General features: G+C 46.7%; 1 protein-coding gene across 1 annotated transcript in view; it reads left to right on the top strand.

Annotated features, from left to right (window-relative positions):
- The window catches only part of Ptpre (protein tyrosine phosphatase receptor type E), a 149,122-nt gene extending 134,162 nt beyond the window's left edge, over positions 1 to 14,960 (top strand). The window contains exons 14-21 of the mRNA XM_059265074.1: positions 64 to 213; positions 500 to 593; positions 1,993 to 2,069; positions 3,302 to 3,436; positions 7,542 to 7,667; positions 8,444 to 8,610; positions 10,149 to 10,284; positions 11,978 to 14,960. Of these exons, the coding sequence (XP_059121057.1) occupies positions 64 to 213; positions 500 to 593; positions 1,993 to 2,069; positions 3,302 to 3,436; positions 7,542 to 7,667; positions 8,444 to 8,610; positions 10,149 to 10,284; positions 11,978 to 12,052 (960 nt within the window). The 3' untranslated portion in view covers positions 12,053 to 14,960. The remainder of the gene's footprint in view (positions 1 to 63; positions 214 to 499; positions 594 to 1,992; positions 2,070 to 3,301; positions 3,437 to 7,541; positions 7,668 to 8,443; positions 8,611 to 10,148; positions 10,285 to 11,977) is intronic.

The following is a 14,960-nucleotide window of genomic DNA, read 5'->3' as shown; positions in this document are numbered from 1 at the left end:
GGAAGAAGGGAGCACTCTTTGGGCCCCGGGCAGACTTGAGCAGCACACCCTGTCTCCCTGCAGGTACAGTACACGTTCATCTACCAAGCCTTACTGGAGTACTACCTCTATGGGGACACAGAGCTGGATGTGTCCTCCCTGGAGAGACACCTGCAGACGCTACACAGCACAGCCACCCATTTTGACAAGATCGGGCTGGAGGAAGAGTTCAGGGTGAGTGCTCGGGGAGTCTTCCACACCCTAGATGAGTTCAGGGTGAGTCCTTGCCCTGAGGCGGTCAGTGGCTAAGGAGCCAGGGAAAATGGCCTCTTGTGGTCAGAGAGTTAGGAGATGGGTGTCAGGCTGAGGGCTTCTGGGGAAGAATGACAGGGCAAGCTATATGTAGGATCCCTTAGTCCCCCAATGCCAAGTCTACTTCTGGAGATGGAGACAACCTTCTGAGCAAGTCCCCTGCCTCAGGTCTGTCATCCTTTGCTCTAACTACATTCCTTGGCTGCAGAAACTGACCAACGTGCGAATCATGAAGGAGAATATGAGGACTGGCAACCTGCCTGCCAACATGAAGAAGGCCCGTGTCATCCAGATCATTCCATGTAAGCCAGTGGGCATGTAGGCCTCAGGCCCTGAACCACCCACCTTTGAACATCATACTAGGGAGCAAGTGCTTCTGTGTCCAACACAAGGAAGAAATGATCCTCCCAGGGCACTCTGGGAACTCTCCACAGACCCGTGAGGGTCTCAGGTGGTGCCTAGAATGTGGCTCAAAGGCAAGACACTTGAGCTTTATAGGGAGGGTCCACTAAGAAGCTTGCCTCAGACATGACCTGGTGCCTCACTAGTGCTCTCTAGAACTTGGAGACACCTCCCCCTTACACAGGTGAGAGTAAATAGCATGGCCAAGGACACGCACTTGCCAAAGGACTAAATCAGACCAAAAATGAATTCAGCTAAGTCCTTCAAGGAAAAAAAAAACTTGCCTTGGGGACTGCATAACACTGACCTAGGGTAGAGTTAACTCTGGCCTGCCATTGAGGGTTGGGATGACTGAGGCAAAGACCCACAGTAGGCATGGAGGGACTCACATCTCTCCCACTCCTCCCCCATGAGGTGGGGAACGAAGAGAAATGTGGGCAAACACAACTAGAGAAGCATGTGGGAAGCACTGGCTTGAAGAGAAGGCAGTTCACGTCACACACCATGTTTCTTCGTGCCCTCCATGGGGCAATGGCTCACCACCATTGAATGGCTGTAAACAGGCTTTTCATCATGGCCACCTCTTCACCAGAAGCAGAGAGTTCCAAGAGACGAGGCAATCCACCCTTGTCCCCTGGCCTCCATCTCTTGCTTCTTTGTGGCCTCAGTGTGTCCCCTGCCAGCCCCAGCTCCTATCTGGTTACCCTCCCTTTGTTCCTAGGTGTAGTATTTTTAATGCTCCTGTTTGGGGATATATTTCACTGATTCATGAAAAATGAAAATGACAATTGGGTTGCTTTCAGAGCTTCCCCGAACCACTATTTGATAACGGAAACATCCCTAAGAGTTGGCTTTATTAATAGTCTTGGTCTGTGCCTTAGTTTCCTTTCCTGTTGCTATGAGGGAATGCCCTGACAACAACAACCTAAAGTAGAGTTTAGTCTGGCTCACAGTTCCAGGGTATAGCCCATCCTGGTGGGGAAGTCAAGGCAGAGGGAACTTGGAGCAGCTGCTCACATAACATCTGCAGTCAGGAAGCTGAGAGCAACGAGCACATGTTGCGGCTCATCCCACTTCCTCCATCTGGCACAGTCTAGGAGTCTCTGGCCAGAGAATGACTCCGCCCACAATTAACATGGGTCTTCACATCAGTTAATGTAACCAAGGTAACCCCCACAGTTGGCCCCAGGCCCATCTCCTCGCCAGCCTAGATCTTGCCAAGCTGACTATTAACCTTGACCGTCATAGTCTATAAGGCAGGATGGTATCTACGCTAACAAAGGGAATCTTACTTTGCAGATGACTTCAATCGGGTAATCCTCTCCATGAAAAGAGGGCAAGAATACACAGACTATATCAACGCATCCTTCATTGATGTATGTATTACAGCCCCGTGTGTGTGTGTGTGTGTGTGTGTGTGTGTGTTGCAACGTATGACTCCCTCTTGTAGGAACACGTGCTCTTGAGTGTGAACCTTGCTCTACACACAGTAAGAGGCATCGGCACACTATTTTCTTGGCAGAATTACTTGTTTTTAAAATAATAAACCGTGAGCCAAGTGTGGTGGTACACACTTGTAATCCCAAGACTTGAGGATTAGAGCTAGGAATATCTGGAACTCAAAGCTAACCTCGGCTACATACGGATTTTGAGACCAGCTTGTACGATATGAGACCCTGCTTCAAAATTTCAAAATAAGGGAAAGATTCCTTATTTGCTCAGAACACCTGCTGCTCTTACAGAGGGCCTGAGTTTGGTTTACTGTACCCACGCAGTGGCTCACAACCACTGAACTCCAGTTTCGAGAGAGTTGAGGCTCTCTTTTGGTCTCCACACGCACCAGGCATGTACATGGTACACATACCTACATGTAGGCAAACACCCATGCACATAAAATTAAAAAGCAATAAATCTTTAAAAGATTTGGTACTCCAAAGCTATTGGCGGGATGAATACCCACAACGACGGAGCTTTGGAATTGGGGCCTAGTCTCACTGCTGACTAATTGGCTGTTTCCACGTGACCTTTGATGGATAGCTTCTCCACATTTGCATAGGTGTGACACCACAGATGGATATGTGCAGAGCGTGTGCTGGCTCTTGAGTGATGTCTGTGAACCCACATAGACTGGGTGATGATTTATCTAGGGACACAGCTGGGGCTGGTCTCCATGCACAGTGGAGTTGGAAGAAAGACAAGAAAGAACCTTATGGCCAACAGCCTATTAGCTCTTCTGCTGCAGTTGAGGGGACAGACGGAGGTGTTGAGACTAGAAGCCCCTGCTCTAGCTCCACACCAAGGCCCTCTGGACCACCATGATGAGAATCTAGCTATGGCACACAAAAGCCCATTCAGAGCAAGGCCACTGAATGCTGGTAACCTAGAGCCTCTGATAGCCCTTAGAGATAACCTCAGCACCCTGATAAAGTGGCAGTTCCTGCTTCATGGGTGTATCTGTGGGCTGGGGCATGCGTCTGTGACAGCAAGACTTCTGTTCAGGCTATGGAATGTTGGAGTTGTTAACATTAGCCTAGGGCTTTCCTGTGTGTCTGTGGAGGTGGTAGCTCTGGGGACAGGTAGCTCACCCCTAACCTCTGCTTCCCTCAAGGGCTACAGGCAGAAGGACTACTTCATGGCCACACAGGGGCCTCTGGCTCACACAGTTGAGGACTTCTGGAGGATGGTGTGGGAGTGGAAATCACACACGATCGTCATGCTGACCGAGGTGCAGGAGCGGGAGCAGGTGAGCAGGTCATCTGTGCACTGGATGTACGTGAGGGAGGTAGCTAATGATATGATGCCTCAGCAGTGTGGAGCCTGTGAACACATAAGTGAGATCAAGCCAGGAGGACTGAGGAGGGAGGGAGGGAGGGAGGGAGGGAGGGAGGGAGGGAGGCAGGCAGGCTGGGATGACTGAGATCTTACTTCATCTTTGCTTTTGATGGGTGGAAGGGTGGTTAGCCATAAACAGCCTTGGCCTTCCATATCCTTACACTTACTTGCCTTGATGTGCCGCTACTTTTTTAAATGTCAAGGTCACAGCCTGTGAATGCAAAAGGCATTTACTTACTGTCTGCGAGACATAAAGGCAGACATTGATCTATGCCCCTGGTTGTTGTCCTAATAAAGTTAGATGACTTTGGCATTTCCATTTTCCCAGAGACCCACCTGTGGCCTGATAATGTCACGAACCCAGAAAAATATGCTTTACTAGCACCGAGTGCCTCTCTGAGTGTTATCCCAAGACATGGCCATGACCCTGAATCTATGTTTTGATTTCTTTGCTTTAAAAAACAAACTTGGGGCTGGAGAGATGGCTCATTGGTTAAGAGCATTGGCAGTTCTTCCAGAGGTCCAGAGTTCAATTCCCAGCAACCACGTGATGGCTCACAGCCATCTATAATGGGATCTGATGCCCTCTTCTGGCATGCGGTATATATCCAGATAGAGTACCATATACATAAAATAAATAAATCTTTTTAAAAAATTTAAAAGACAAACAAACAAACAAAAACTTTACTGAGCTATGCTTTCACTCAGAAAGAAATCCATCTTTTTAAGGAAACAGCTTGTTAGGGTTTAATGTGTTCATAGAGTTGGGCAAACATACCTTCTGTCAAACTCCGAATCACAGTTACCATCTCAAAAAGCAACACTGTTCCATTAACAGTCACCTCATCGCTCCCTGCCCCAGCCCCAGACAACACTGGCCAGCTTCCTGACTCTACTGATTTGCTTTTCTGAACGCTACTATAAATGCAGTCACACAGAGGGGGCTGTTTCAGGAGTGAGTCCTCATCTGCCATCATGGCATCAAAGCTCGTCCACTGCTAGCATAAATCTGGACTTCATTCTTTTCTAACTATTTAACATACATGAACAACGTATCTCGATCATGTCTCCCCAAGCTCCCTTCCCTCTTCCCTCAGGTACCCCCAGCAAGTCCCCCTCTCCTCTCCTTTCCTTTTTCTTGTAACCCACCAAGTCCCAATTAATGCTGCCTATTGGAATGTGGACTGGTTTTGACAGCTTGCTCGTGAGTGGTTCTTGAGCCAGGAACTATAGCTGCAGTGAGTTCATGAAAGGAATTTCACACAACCCTCCCCATTTCTGGCCCTTAAATTCTTTCTACTCCAGCTTTCATGATGTTCCTTCCCTGGGCCTCGATGAGTCCAAGATTGGGGCAGAGTTGATATAGATGTCCCGCGTAAGGCTGAGCACTCAGTGCAGACTTCTTCACTGATGATATTCCGTCTTGTGTATGGTGATGCAACTTGCATTTCCCTGTTCACCCGTTGATGGATACCTGTGCTGTTTCCACTTTGGGGCTGTTGGGATACTGATGCTGTGGCCATTTGTGTTCAAGTTTTTGTGCAGGAATAACTTTTGTGTTTCTCATCCACATACCTACAAGTGAAATCACTTCCTTATAATATAACTTCATATCATAAACTTGGATCATTCAAGATTTTCAAGATTTTTTTTTAAAATTGTGTGCTGGGGTTGGGGACAGGGAGGCATGCATGTGAGTGCAGGTACACACGAAGACCCAGAAGAGGGAGTCAGACCCCCTAGAGCTGGAGTTATAGGCAATGGTGCATTGCCTGATAGGGATACTGAGAACCTTCTGGTCCTCTGAAAAAACCAGTACCTGCTCTTAGCCTTTGACCTCATCCCCGTTTACAATCCCAATCTCAATGTTCAAGGGCTCTATTTGTCCACATTCCTGACAACACTTGTGTTTTGTCCTCCTGATTAAAGCTATCCTGGTGGATATATCATTTGTTTTGTTAGGGGGGCATGGAATCAGCTGGATAAAGTAGTAACACCTGTAATCCCAGAACTGGGAAGTGGCAGAGGAGGCTTAGAGAATTTCTCTTATCCTCTGCTACAAGGGAAATTCAAGGACAGGCAACAACTCCCCTCCCGGGGGCGGGGGGGGGGGTTAAATCATATGTATTCATGCCTAAAGAAACAGTTACTTTATTCTGCTTGTGCTGCAACTTTATATAAAGAATTCCATTGTGTGTAATCTCCTGAGACTTGATTTTTCTAAATAGAGTGGTGACTCTGCTGTTCTCCTATGCTTATGTCTGTGACTGGGACTCAGCCACTATTTCCTTGTATTCTGCTACAAACATACATCCTGCATCCACTTATTCAGCCCTTCTTACATCCTCGACAGTGGACCCAGTTCCATCCTGTTGCTTGATGAGCAGTGATGACATGCTTCTTGTTGCCAGTGGTTAGCAGGTGCCAGGTAGACAAAATGTCAGATTGCAGATTGTTCAAGAGTGAGAATTCCTGGTTGCTGTCCAAAGTGACTATCAGTGATGAATGAGACATATTCATTGGCATGGCTAGTGTTCTGAGAGTGCCCGGAGTTCTCAGGCACTCTGGTCCTTGCTAAGTGAATGTTAATTTAGCTTTTCATGGCTTTTATTGGCATTTCTCTCATTTCTACAAGGTGGAATATCACCTTACATATCTATGGATGTCTTCTTTCTTGTATAAAATGCATCCCTTGCTTTTTACCTCTCGTTATTTTTCTCACTGCTGTGATATAGGACCTGTAAAGAAAAAAAAGCTTAAGGAAAGATAGGTTTATTTTGGCTCATGAATTGAAAGAAAATCCATCATGGCAGCCAGAGCACAAGGCATCTGGTCACATTGCAGATGCAGTCAGGAAGCAGACAGATGGGTACATGTGATCCACTCACTTCCTCCTGTTCATTCACTCCAGACTCCAGCCCATGGGGTGATACCACCTACAGTCAATGTGTGTTTTCCTCTGTCAGTTGAATCTCTCTGGAAACACCCTCATAAGAGGCTAGGTGTGTCTCCAAGGTGATTCTAAACCTCATCAAAGTGTCAGTCAAGATTAACTATCAAAGTCCCTGTTTTTCTACCGGGCTGTTTGCCTTCCTATTGCTTTAAGAGTTCTTTACATGTGGCGGATGCTCCTTCTGTGCTGGCGTCATGAGGTGAGCATCTTGCTGCAGTCAGCAGCCTCCCCTTTACTCCTTGAGTGATGGTTGTTGACAAAGCAAAGTGAACTTCATTGGAAGCTGATATTTCTGTCTTTTGCCTCAGGGTTGGTTCGTCTTTTATGCCTTCTTATTTAGTGAGACACAAAAAGTGTTCTTCCAAGTAAAAGAGTATTCCAGGTCAAGTTGAAATATAGGTTAATGTTGTTTGTTTACTGGCCTGATTCTAGGAGAAGCTCCGGTGTTCATGTCAACCCTGCACAGTGAGTCTGGGATTTCATCTTCCAGTTCCACTGTAGCCAGACTTTCTTTGGGACAGCCAGATTCCCAATAATGACACAGAGACTTATTATTAATTATGAAAGCTTGGCCTTAGTTTTTAGGCTTTCCCCAACTAGCTCTTTTAACTTCAATTAACTTGTTTCTATTAATTTACATTCTGTCAGGTGGCTCAGATACCTCTTCTCTGTACTGTATGTCCAACTTCTTCAGTGTCTCGCTAGCGTCTCTCACATGTCTAGATTTATCCTGAGTTCCTATTTCTGCACGGAAGTCCCACCCATTCTTTCCTGCCTAGCTATTGGCCATTCAGCTCTTTATTAAACCAGTCACAGTGAAACATCTTCACACAGTGTAAACAAATACTCCACAACATTCCACCCATTGAATAAATCTTCCTTTCTCCCATGTATCAAAGTTCTGTATATCAGTGTCTTTCCAGACCCGTTCTCTGTTCAAGGTCAACAGACATTAATGGGATTCATATCCATGTTCACATAAGATGTTCTGGTCATGTGAAATGGCCCAGCATCAGTACTGCACCATAAGGCCACAACAAAACATTGTATTTTGTCCCCCTAGGATAAATGCTACCAGTATTGGCCAACAGAGGGCTCGGTGACTCATGGAGATATAACTATAGAAATAAAGAGCGACACCCTGTCTGAAGCCATCAGCATACGAGACTTCCTGGTTACCTTTAAACAGGTATTATTGCTGTGGCTCCCCCAAATTCTGATGGACCTCAGGAAGCACCATCACTCAGTATGTGCTCACTACTATATCAGGGTGGGCCCTGCACCTGTCACCATCCACCTGTTCCTAAGTCCCAGGGAACCACGAGGGGCCAGTGGAGCATCTGGTGGCAGGTATCCTATGAAATTCTGGCTTCTATGCCACCTGCCTCCTGCTGGAGGATGAGTCCGATAGTAAAGAGGTTAATTTACTGGGCCTTGCTTCTGGGGAGAGTGACCTCAGCTGAGGATGGAGGAACAATGGACCTGAAGGAAGGTAGAGAGGCCTCTTGGGTCCCTTCCAGAACCCCTCGCTGTCCCTGTCCACACTGGACAAGGAACCCTGACCACACGGTCTGGGCTGTCTGGCTCAGTGAGAGGTAGAAGAGTTCACAAGCTGGATTCAATTCTGAACTGAGACAATCAGTTCAGGAAAGCTATACCTGTGCAAATATTTCTTCCCTCCGGGCCAGCAGTGAATGGCCTGAGCTGCTGGGCTTGCCCCCAGCCCTTGATGGGAACTCAGAGCTTAACTTCCCAAGAAACGTGAGTCTTATCTTTGAGTGAAGCACAAGGCCCCTGAGAGGGCTGGGCAGAGCCTAGTGGGGTCTAGAAGGAAGCGTAGTCATTGCTAGCCAGGCCCCTGGACTGCCTAGGTGGGGCTTTGAGACCCAGGAGGACCCGTGGGCAGGCAGGTAGATCCCTGGCAGGATGTGAGGCAGCTACCACAGACTTCTCTCCCATCGGTAGCCCCTGGCCCGCCAGGAAGAGCAGATCCGCATGGTGAGACAGTTCCATTTCCACGGCTGGCCTGAGGTTGGGATCCCAGCTGAGGGCAAAGGCATGATCGACCTCATCGCAGCCGTGCAGAAGCAGCAGCAGCAGACAGGCAACCACCCGATCACGGTGCACTGCAGGTGAGCTGCCCCTCCCCCACGGGTGCCCTGTCCTGGCGGGACCGCAAAAGTGGCCCATGTGTTTCTAGAGACCCACTATGCAGCTAGGGGGAGCTGGATAGCTGCTCTCAGGGGATTGTTTCACAATGCTACCTGCTGCAGTGATCTTTGCACACTTGCAAAGCCCTGGCAAGCAGCAGTTTAGGATGCTTTTATTTTGGGGTGATTCTCACTAGCTGCTGGAGCTGTGGTTGTTTCATTTCCTGAACATTTGACTCATACTTTAGGACACTCTTTATTTTCACCCATTACCCTATTCCTGGTGTCCAAGGAGCCTCTGTTTAATGAGAGGGATGGATACTCTCCCTGTGTGGATAACCCACCTAGTGTACTCCATGCCTGGCCAGCAAGTGGTGCTCACAGTTCAGTTTTCAGTCCCAGGAGCCTATGCAGAGCTCCCTGAGAATGAATGAACTAGAAATAAGTGTCTCTTTGCTCTGCAGTGCTAGAGATAAATTCTGCAAGCCTGGGGCAGCAGGTAGCAGCCGTGGGGACCACAACAGTAGATCCTGAACGTCAGAGTAGGCCCACATTTGTGGAGATTCCAAGAGGTCCAAGGACAGCCATGCCCCGCCAGGGGGCACTAGAAAAGGCTGGCCTGGAGCCTTCTTTAGCCTCTCCTAGACCTCTTCTGCAGGGCTTGGCTCATCAGGCCAAGCACCATCTTTAGGAGAGCCCACTATTCCTACTAGAAAATTTCCTACCATGCCATCCCTAAAACGTCACCTTTAGGTGTCAATGTTCCAGAATCCAGGCCTTGGCACTTGCCAGGAACTCTTCTCCTTGTCACTAAAAGAGAAAGTTTGCATTTCTAATGCATCCCAGGCAATGCTGAGCTGACAGCCAGGGGACCATACTTTTTGTAAACACCACTTAAAAGCCTCTAAGCGGTCCCCATCCATGTCAGGTGCTGTCTGACTACTATGCTTAGGGAAGTAAGCAGCGTAAGCAGAGTTTCGTTTGCTGAGTCTTGCTGTATTACGTATATAAGCGATCCTTTAAGCTGCAGTCAAGGGGCTTGGGAGACGGCTCAGTCAATATAGTGTTCTGTTGTATGAACATGAGTCTTTACTCACATAAAAAGCCTTCTGAGGTGGTGCACACCTGTGACCTTCAGTGCTGGTGAGGCACAGACACAAGTCAAACCGGTGGCCTGGTGACCAGCCAGCCCAGCCAAGACAGTGAGCTTTAGGTTCAGTGAAAGAGCACGTCTAAAAAGAAGGTGGAAAGCTATAGGGTAAGACAACAAACATAGACCTCTGGCCTCTACATGCGTGCACACACACACACACACACACACACACACACACACATTTACATGCATATGAACATACACAGCATCAAACACAAAGATGCAGTCAGATGCGGGTGCCTTTCAGTGACTGGTACTTCAGTTCTGCCCTGGCACGCGGGGGTGGGGTGGGGTGGTAAGTGCCCAGGTCTCTTCCCCATGTGTGCTCTTCCTTGCTTTGCCTTCACTATGCACGTTCCCTCCACAGTGCGGGAGCAGGGCGGACAGGCACGTTCATAGCACTCAGCAACATTTTGGAACGAGTGAAAGCCGAGGGACTCCTAGATGTCTTTCAAGCTGTGAAGAGCTTAAGACTTCAGAGACCACACATGGTGCAAACCCTGGTAAGAATCTGAACGATCTGATGTTCCAGAAGAGTCGGGAATTGTTTCATGTGCTTGATGTAGGTTTCATTAAAGGAGTGCCCACTGTAAGGGAGGAGGAGGAGGGCTCATTTCCCAGAGTGCCTGACCCAACTGCAGCCTTTCACAGTAAAGCTTCCCCCCCACCCCCACTCCCCACCCCGGGTCTTAGACTCAAGAGGAGGAGCTCATGTGCAAATTTATTTCCATTTAAAAACACTGTTACAGAGTTCAAAAGCAGCCCTGAAGTTCAAAGCCCTGATGCTTGTTATTTTCCGTGTTCCACTGTTGCATTTAGTCTGTTTGCCTTTGGAAGGTCTCACTCAACCTCAAGGCCCCTCTGAGGGTCTTGCCTGGCAGAGGGGAAGGTCTCCTAGCATCCAATTGCTCTACATATTCTCTTTCATTACCCCACGCACACTTCCTGGTTAGAGGGTCAGAGTCTGCACTGAATTCCGAAATGCTTCATGCTGAAGGAGCAAGTGCAGGTTTAAAGGCTGTTCTCTTTTGTCATTTCCCAGAGTCTCCTAATTAGGACTTCTCTCCCACCTGCTCATTCCCCACACTGACCACTCTTGACAGACACCCTGACCCATGCACAAAGATAGGTGGGCTGTGGCGGTGATAATATAAAGGCCCCACACAAACATTTAGTCTTGCAAATTCTAATGAAATGTATATTAATATAAAGCCATGTGATTTTCATTTACTTAAGTTATAAGTTAGGCACTGTGAACTTGATTTTTCAATGTTAAAACTGTGGTGTGGTTTTTTTTTTTTTTTTTTCCCACCTCACAGATAGTTTTCATCCAGCTGTGGTGGCATATACTTATATTCTCAACACTTGGGAGGTAGAGGCAGGAAGATCAAGAGTTTAAGGTCATCCTTGACTAGTGTGAGTTCAGGATAGGCCAAGCAACATAAAACTCTGTCTCAAAACAACAAACATGTATCAAACACACACACACACACACACACACACACACACACACGCACATATATGCACACATACACTAAAACACACACACACACACACACACACACTCGTGTTTACTGGCCTTGGGGAAAGGATAAAGCACTTGTCTTGAAAGCAAAAGGACCTGAGTTTCATTCCCCAGAACCCACAATAAATTAAAAAAAAAAAAAAAAAAAAGATGGGCATGATAGCATATGCTTGTAATCCCACAGCTAGGAAGCAGAGGAAGGCTCCCTGGGGCTCACAGGCAGCCAGCCTAACCTACTTGGCAGCTTCTAGGCCAGTGAGAGACCCTGTCTCAAAACCCGGGTGGACAGCACCTGAGGAAGGACACTGAGGTTAACCTCTGGTCTCCGCGTGCAGGCAAAAACATGTACCTGCACACACACAAATACACACACAGATGTGCACACATATACACAAAATATTTTCCAATGTCAATATGAAAAGTAGAGACATTTGCCTAAGACCTTTCTAAAAATACACTAGAATAAAACTGAAAATTGATGTTTCCCATAGAAAAACAGCTTAGTTTAGAACATGTCTTGTGCCTAGAAGCTGCTACATTACATAACAGAAGCTGATGTGTGGGAGGGAACCACAGACTTCGGTGCATCAACAGACTGACTGACATCTTCTGATTGAATGTATCAAGCATGTGTGAAGCAGCTTACTAACACACTCTTGTTCTCTTTGCAGGAGCAATATGAATTCTGCTACAAAGTGGTACAAGACTTTATCGATATATTTTCTGATTATGCTAATTTCAAATGAAGATTCCTGCCTTAAAATAGTTTTTAATTTAATGGTCAGTATATTTTGTAAAAAAAAAATAATAATGTTAATTTATTTCCTAGTGGACATTAATATCCTTCCTAATTCCTTTGTATATATTTTGTTATGTTCTAAAGGCTACCTGCTGTAAGGTTATTAAATCTTAAATGCCCTTTTTAAAAGTTGGCATAATGTGTTAAGGTCAAATACTATCCGGGAAGATATATACTTCTGCTAATATCAGTCAGTATCTTAATTCTGTTAGATTCACATCATGTGATGTCACATGTCATGCATCTGTAAATGTAGCTCTTAATATGTCAAATGTGTCTGTGAAAGATGCTAACCATGAAGCCCCTCGTGGAGAAAACAGTTGAGGACTCAGAATCAGGACACATTTACTCTTCCTACCAGCTGTCATGCCCACCCAGGGCATCGGGGTGCGGCAAACAGTATATACAGGGGCTTTGGTCAAGTCCTGGGTCTCAGCCCTGCAGTTCATCTTTACATTTGAAAGATCAGAGAAGGAGCCAGGCATGGCAGTGCATACCTGTGTTTCTAGCACTTGAGGGGCTGAAGCATGAGGACTGCCTTGAGGTCCAGTCCAGCGTGGGCTACAATAAGACTGTCTCAAAAAATACGTTAAAAAAAAAAAAATCAGAGATCTCGCAACCTGAATCTAGGTCTCAGACCCACAAGGGCAGATGGTGACTTTGCAGGGAATTTTTAAAGGCCTTGTTTTGTGAAAGGCCGTGCCCCTGCCACTGTAAACTTGATGAAAAGAGGTGCTGGTCCCAGGTCATCTATTCTCACAGGCCTCCAGTATCCCCCACTAGCCATCAGAGCTGTTCCTGGGGAACCACTTATTGTCCATCTGCCTGTGTGCCTGGTTCAGAATCCAGCCAACTCAATCCAATGGCCCTCCCACTGGCCCAGCTGCCTGTACTGATCTTAATTGAGTCTACAGGCTCAATGCAAAACTACTTCCTTCCCTTCCTCATTGAAATGAAGCATCTGACACACACACACACACACACACACACACACACACACACACACACACACGTAGAAACAGTAGGATGACCACAAGCTATTGCACTGTAAACCTTCTGACAGGCATTTTGGTATATCAGATTTTCTTTGTAAAAAGTTAAATGGTTTGTAAGCAAAGAAATCTTAAAATCTAGATTTGTACAGTTTTTTAAACATCCCACTACTTGGTGTTTAATTTAAAAGAAAAAAAATGAGAGTGAGAAAAAGCCTAATTTGAAGTCTAACTTACCTTTGAGTGGAAATGCTGCTGAAGCCTCTGAACCCAGGTGGCAGTGACTGTCACACTGCCAGAGAGGAGTACGTTAGGGGAAGGATGGCGTGGGGAGAGGGTGAATGTAGAAACACTGACTTCAATATAATCTTCCTATGGCATTTAGGTACCTAGTAAATGAGCACAAAGTTAAAAAAAAAAAAAGACATCTGGTCTAGCTCACTGAAGGCTTTGAACATACAGTTTGGGTATTTTTTAAAGGGATATGAAAATATAAAGGCCTTATTTGCCATCTCCATGGAGGACTGATCATGTCCGCCTATTGCACTGTGTGTCCTTGTTTGTTTATAGTGTGTATGGGGACAACCCCAGGGTCGGTCACTGCCTCCTACAGGTGAACAAGTCACCAAGCTTCTCTCACATCCTACAGCCCTGAGTTTCATCCAGAGGCACAAGATGGTGCCCAGCATGCAGGGTGAAAGACGACAGTGGCTTCTGTCTTCACCACGGACTGCACCCAGGGCTGGCTCTCTGCGCTGAGTGGACCTCCCCTTCTCTAAGCAGGAGTGGAGCACAGGCAGAAGACGCTCAAGAGCGAGGAGCTTTCCTTGGCCAGTGGCTTCATTTGTCTCCATGCTAAACCTCAAGCCCAATACCTTTCTTTGACTGAAGCAGGACAAAGGGAAGCTTCCACTCTGCACCCCAAGCCCACCGGGATGAAGGTGACCTCATACTGGCCCCACACCAAAGTTCAGCCATGCTCCTTGGCACTCCAACTTAGTTGCTCAGAATCCCAGGCATCTCTTGTATCAAGAAATGCCTTTAGGGTACACCTTTTCAGGATGTCTAGAAAAATATTCTATTTGTGTGTTTTTCCTCACCTTGGGGCTGCCCAAGATTCCCCTGCAGGAGCTCCACTTGTTTCTAAACAGAAGCTGCCCTCCTGTGGGCACATTTGGGGCAGCACTTGTCTTTCTTTGGAAGGGCCAATCCCTCCAGTCTCTTGGCTAATGCCACAGCCAAATTCAGCTTCCCTAAGACACAGAGCCTTGGTATACAAGGGGCATCCTAAGTCAAGTCTCAGCATTTTCTGTGTACCTGGCATGTCCTTCTTTCTTCAGTCAAAGGTCCAGTATCCGCCAGTGAACAGTCCGGCACTGACAATGACCTTCTCATTTCTCTGTTGCATGCAGTTGTGTTCAAATGCCAAATAGCAATCAGAGCTGAGTGTTCTGATCAGGTGCGTTCCTTGGTCACTGTGTGACTTGCTTTACTCTCTCCATGTGCTAGATGAATGAGGAATGCACACCTGTGTTTTCCAAGGTATTTTTTATGTGTTTTTAAACTTTTTAAAATGAGCCTGATACCTGTGTTTCAGCATTTGGAGACATGGCCATGTTGTTGGGTTTTTTTCATGCGTATTTACTGATATATTTTCGTTTGTAACCAAGCCATGTTTAATTTATGTGCAATCTTTGTGTGTATGCGTCATGGTTCCATTTCTCTCACATTTTCTTTGATTACATTTACCATTTGATCTTGCTCTGATTATAATGCCAGTGAATGTCACTGAATTCTTGGGACATGCGAACTGCAAGATCGAGAACATCCTGATGCAAGAATAAACCTCTGACCGCCAAGCTA

This window comes from Peromyscus eremicus, chromosome 1, assembly GCF_949786415.1.
Source record: "Peromyscus eremicus chromosome 1, PerEre_H2_v1, whole genome shotgun sequence".
NCBI lineage: Eukaryota > Metazoa > Chordata > Mammalia > Rodentia > Cricetidae > Peromyscus > Peromyscus eremicus.
Note: the sequence above shows the minus strand (reverse complement) of the source record. Positions and strands in the feature narration are given on the sequence as shown.